Source organism: Atta colombica, unplaced genomic scaffold (assembly GCF_001594045.1).
Source record: "Atta colombica isolate Treedump-2 unplaced genomic scaffold, Acol1.0 scaffold189, whole genome shotgun sequence".
Lineage (NCBI taxonomy): Eukaryota > Metazoa > Arthropoda > Insecta > Hymenoptera > Formicidae > Atta > Atta colombica.
In genome coordinates this window covers 2,299,516-2,305,780 of record NW_017259281.1, presented here as the reverse complement: position 1 = coordinate 2,305,780, position 6,265 = coordinate 2,299,516, and the positions used below count along the sequence as shown (strand labels likewise).

Here is a 6,265-nt window from a genome sequence, read left to right as displayed (position 1 = left end):
TATATATACATATAAATTACATACTCGCTCTGCGATATAAACGGACTATTGTATATAAGAGATTGTACGAGTTCGTTTAAAATATATAAAAAGACGTTTTCTGTTAATTCCCGATATATTATTTTTCCCAGTTTCATACACATTTTCCGACACATTTCTTTAAATACCTTGAGTAAATTTTTATTTTAGATAAATGAATTAATAAAAATAATTTATGTAAAATAAATTCAATAAATTTAAAAAATAAGTTTTATATTTAACAATTCATAGCTGTCCCATTATTTTCTTGATATTTTTAGAAAACTGAAGCTTAGAAAACGAAAATTTATGATCTATAATTTTTTTATCTACCACTGATGGACAATAAAATTCAGATGCATTGCATCTATCGAACTTCAACTGCAGCTATTACATAAAAAAATCTATCTTCACATATATTATGCGAAGATTACATAGCATTAAACGAAGACATTTGACCTTTTGCTTCGAAGGTCGTAGAAATGTTAATCCAGCGCAACTAACATTCCGCCCTTCTGATATCGAGGGGATGAATCTAAATCGATAAAATAGATATCAACTGACTACGCGTTTCACGAAACATTTCTACTTATAATTTATAATGTATACGATGAAAGAATAATTTTACATTTTGTAATGTAAAATTGCTTACATATTTTATTTGTTAAGTTCTCCATATAATTGCGATTATAAAGTAAAGATAATGAATTTTTGATTTGATAAATGAACACTGGAATCGACATTATTTTAATGCGCAAGTATCAAATAAATAATTAAAATTATATTATAATTATTAATTCATCGGGTTAATAAAATAAAAAAAATAAAAAAAAATAAAAAATATACATTATTTTTTCTGATTTTAAAATGAGCAACTTATATAACTTTAAAAAAGTAAGTTATAAATGCCAAATGTTATACACAAATCTGTGCATCTAAAAATACACAAAATTACTTTAAAAATAATTGTTGACAAAAATAAATTATTCTTCAATATTTAATATAAAAAATAAACAGCAACAATTTATAAATCCGAAAAAGAGGATTATCGATCTCTGTTTTTGTGACATTTAGATAGTAATATCTCGACATTTCAGAAATTTTATGATTCATCCTCACAATCAAGGATAAGATAAGTTTATGAACTGAGGGTCATTTCACTCTGGCATTTCATGGATAAAAGAAAACTCCACTCCCATAAAAATGTGATATACCACGGCGCAAGCTCCGTGCAAGAGAACTCGCGAGGAGGAAGTCGCACGGTTAGACTGGTAGACTTGTTTTCAAACAGTCGTCGGAGTTAGTCGGTTGCATGGCTATCTCTCGCGTGTTCGCGTGTTTGCGAATCTCTTCTTCGAGATGAAAAGATTGTGTCGATATAATAATAATTTTGCAAATTGCGGACGAAAATGATCGTGAGATCATTGTCCAACATTGATGATTTAACGAAGGACGCATGTCGATCGCGTATATGTGCGAAATTAATTCTCGTGATTAAATAACGCAATTTCTTCGTAATCAAATGTCACTTGTGTAAATATAATTAATAATAAAGTGCAATTTTAAAGTGAAATATGAAATTGGAACAATAAAGACGATGAAAGTGATTGCATCGATAGTGAATCGCAAGAAAAATGTAAAGAAGTTGCGGCTCTTTTAATTATGTATATATGATACGAAAAATTGATATCGTTGAAAACGAAACGTTGAAATGCAAGAAATTTTTTAGAAAACTTTACGAAGACATGCTATTATAACGAATACCATTGTTATATTATGAGGATTTCAGAATTCGCAAAATATACATCGTCGAACTTCTGTAATTATTTTCTTCTTGAAGAAAGCACAGTTATTTACGTTAGCTGTGCTTTAAATTCAACGATTAAACAAAAAAATTTATCTAAAAGAGTACTTGATGCTCATGAAAAGTTGAGACACGCAATCAGCTTAAAAGTAAAGCGGCTTCGATTTTATCGGAGATTCGAACGAGTAGTAAATCTCGCTTTAGTCAGACGATGAATATCGAGAATGTAAAAAATTCTGTTGTAATTTTTTTTTTGAAGAGAATTCAGATTGATGGTACATAATCTATAATACGAAGATTCTAATCGTCGCTGTGTTCTCTCGCTGTGTTATATATTAGTTTAAATAAAGAAAAGAGTAAAAAATTTATTATAAATTTTATAGAAAACGGAAATGAAACATAATGAAATTATGCATGCAATTAAGAGACGATCAACAGAAGCAGATAACACATTTATGGCACTAATGTTTCAAGGCTGAAAATCCCAAAGGTATTATAGGCAAGATAATCGCTTATTTCAAGGTTACTTGCAACCATTGGAACAATCATTAGAAATTTCACCGTGAGTGTCTCTCAGAAAAAAGTCTCTCTAACATCAACATCGATTCTAAATCTATAAAAAACGCAAGAGCATACTATTTCCTATTTTCTGTTTCAATAATAACATTGACATTGTCTTTTAAATATCCAATGATAAAAAAATGTTATGTGGAAGAAACTTTTGCGTGACAAAAAGATTGATTTAAAATTTATCAATGTAAAACGGCCTTTTAAATTATATGCCTGCAAAGTTACGAAGGACGACAGGAACAAATTTTAACAACGTCATTTCTAATGTGACACAGAAATCCAGATCAATAACGCATTTTTTAAACAGTTATTTAAATGTTCGCTTGGTAGTGTCGTGATAATGAGATTACTAGTGTCTAATTCTATACTATTCTAGCATCCATTCGCAACTACGCGGCTAATGAAGTTAACACGTGGTAATTGCCCTAAGTGCATCGGACAGGTCGAATGCTTCTGGCAAAAGAACGATAGAGAAAGGATCGCGCAAACACGGGAGGAGACTTCTTTGTATTACACATTATGCGATTCGTCGAACGTCCGATCACACAGATTAAATTTTGATCAAGAAATGGGACAACCTTCGACGATTCAGCGGAATCAATTGTGACTCACATGTCTAATGAATCACTCGCGTGAGACACGCTTGAAGCTTACCACGAATCTTCTTTACTATTAAATTGTTAATGTTAATCGAAACTAATTAACTTCCAAGAAGAAAGAAAAGAAAAGAAAAGAAAGGAAGAAGAAATTACGAGCTATTCATAGGAATCAAAATAAGCCGATTAATTTTGACGGACACTTTTTCGTTCACCAATTTTCATCGCTCGAGAAAATAAAAGATTCGAGAGCCAAGATTATCCGTATTTTTTGACGAAATGACACGACGTGCGTCACGACGCGTGTCGTGCCCATAAGAGAATGGTAGCTATAGCGAAATCGTCTAATCGATGGAAGTCGTGACACAATCATCTACATACACGCATTTGTCGACCGACTTTGCAAACTTCTACTTTTCAAACGAAAATAGTATGACTGAAACAAAGATAATTTGCAATGAAATATTTCTGCGCACGTGTGCATTTTAACGGATATCACAAAAAGAGTGAAAATGGAATTGTTGCGAATCATCTATTCTTAGCGCGAAGCGAGTCTCTTGATTTGTTTTTTTGTGAGTGGCGATTAAACTTTTACGGAGCCGTTCGCTCTAATAGGAAATATCGACATAAAGTCGCTATTTTTTGTGTCACATATTCCGAGAGGAAGTAAATATAATATGCACTATTTGACGTGAAAATGAATTATCAAACTCGTACAGTATTAATTTTCAAGCCGTAACATCGATAAGAGAATAAAAGTCAAAGCGAATGAAATTTTCAACAAGTTTGTGCTGGAATTCAGTATCCAGGATCATGTGTTTGTCCATAAATATATATTATATTTTTAATCGGCGTGGAATTAAAATATGTGAGATTTAAACTGGAAAATTCAACAGAAGATTTAAAAAATATATAGGTGTTGGGATTGAAAAATATTACGCGATGGGTCGGAAACAGAAACGTCGCCTGATACCCGAACAAGACCGTAGAATTTGCGGTAGCATTTGCTTCTTCCAGTTCACCTTCGTCATCAGTTGCGTAGCTTTGGTTTATCTCAGCGTAGCGATCTACGCGCCGTCGTATAGGTAAAAAAACAATTTATTAAATCTGGAATTAAAAACTAATTTTCGGCATATCATTCTTATTCTTCAAAAGTGACACACTTTCAAGTGATCGTCATAAATAAATTAATTAAACATTATCTTATACTGAGGAAAAAATATAGTCAATTTTAATGAATATTGAATTCAATATTGCCAACTAATCATTTACTTACAATAAATAAATATATGCAATAAAAAAATTGTTAAATTAAATTAATAGTTTTCGTACCAAATAAATATATATTTATATTTAATAAATATTTAGTGTTGGCAGTATTCAACTAAATATTTATTAAAAGTGACTATATTTTTTCTCAGTGTATCAATCATCAACAGTGAACTAAGATTGCTTTCCATTTGAAGACGTAGTCGATACGAGTTCTATCTTTATTATTTATTGAATAATAAGGGATAAAACAACGTTTGCGTATCTTAACAGGAAAATAGCCTAACTTTATAAAAAGTCGTCAAAACTGTCATAATTAAAAAAATTGATTTAAAAAAAAGAGTCAAAATTTCTATTTACATTTAAAAAGGATGAATTTTTTAAGAATTGTGAAACGAAAATGACAAAAACATTTAATCATGTTAAAAATATATTCTTTTTCGATATTATTTGATTTGTCGATAATTTTTCTATTAAATTAAAAAATATGTTTCCTTTCTCTGAAAAACTTAATTTTTTTAGTTGTGTTACTTTTGAAGTAAGAGAATGTTATATTTAATTGTTAGATATATAGATATTAGTTTCTCTCTATTCAAAGCATTTATTCTTCCTTAAAATCTTCTCGCAGAAGACTGTGTTATATAACGTGTCATAGCATCATTAAGGAGAAATTACTGACGCTATTCAGAAATATTACTCGAGACAAAACTGAAGAGAGATATTCGCTGTTTATTTCTGGGGTAATCTGAGAAGTGCGTTAACGAGGCCAACGTAATTTCAGAGCTTTCCACATTGGCATTGAGCCGGAACCGGTGATGTGCCAAACTGTTAATGCCTCGATGGTGAATAATTGCGGCTGGGCTAGTTGCGGCGAATGGTGTTTGACGAAGTCGAGCGGCTTTTGTCCCCAGTTTCATGCAACCGTGAGACGTAATGGCACTGACGTGATTTTCGAAAATTGCACCAAGTTCAATACAATCGCGTGCCCTCAGGTGCGTAGAACGTAACAATATTATGCATTACAATAGTCTCTTTTTGCTTTGTGCTTGAAAATCTAATATTGTTATAGTTTAAATGTTACTTAAACATGAACTACATGGAAAACTCTCGATAAATTATATTGTTCACAGATATGTAACAGCTGTAATAAGTATTATATATAAATTATGGATAAAATTATGAAATTTTTAAACTATTGATAATTTGATTTTAATTTTTAGAAAACGAATGAGTCTATTTTTCAAATTTTATAGCGTATTCTTAGTAAAATTTATTATAATTTATTATATTTCTCGCTTCAAACACATTGCAGAATTATTATAATAGTTGATTCTTCTGAAGTTTTCATCAAAGATACCAGAAGGTTTGCGAGTTATCGTCATATCATAATCCATTGCTAATGCCAACTTCGTGAATCTTGCTGTTCCTTTCATCAGGACTGATACTAATATAGTAATTTCCCATCCGCTGGCATGATAATGTCAATATTTAAAAATAGACAAATCTAAAAATTTATTACTAGGTATTTTTGAGTTCGCTGAATTGAAATTTGATATCAGAAATTCAAATTCAAAATGACAGATCTCATATGGCTTAGTAATCGAAAAAATAAATTTTCGAAAAACTAATTGTAAGATTCAAACGAATGATAATCTTAATTCCCTGATATATGATATAAAAAATATAATTATAATAAGTTTGGTTCTTGGAAATTAGCGCTGTATGTGAGTGATAAATTTCAATATTATTAAATTGTATTTCTCGTATATAATTAATAATTTGTATACATGTTTAAGCTAATTTTTTAGCCATCTTCAGTACATACAGATGAATCCGTGATAAGCAATAAGATATATAAAATTATATATGTTTTTACCATTTAATATCCGCAATGTTTCCATGTTTCCAATTACAATGCGTCTTCTCTCCAATAAATAATTTATTGATTATTTCACATGGAAACATTGTGGATATTAAATGCGAAACATGTAGATGCTGTAGTTTTATA

General features: G+C 30.3%; 2 protein-coding genes across 2 annotated transcripts in view; one reads left to right on the top strand and one right to left on the bottom strand.

Annotated features, from left to right (window-relative positions):
- The window catches only part of LOC108686758 (UPF0769 protein C21orf59 homolog), a 61,944-nt gene that overhangs the window by 36,428 nt on the left and 19,251 nt on the right, over positions 1 to 6,265 (bottom strand). The window lies entirely within an intron of this gene.
- The window catches only part of LOC108686757, a 9,962-nt gene continuing 7,627 nt past the window's right edge, over positions 3,931 to 6,265 (top strand). Inside the window, exons 1-2 of the mRNA XM_018192207.1 lie at positions 3,931 to 4,073; positions 5,039 to 5,249. Of these exons, the coding sequence (XP_018047696.1) occupies positions 3,931 to 4,073; positions 5,039 to 5,249 (354 nt within the window). The remainder of the gene's footprint in view (positions 4,074 to 5,038; positions 5,250 to 6,265) is intronic.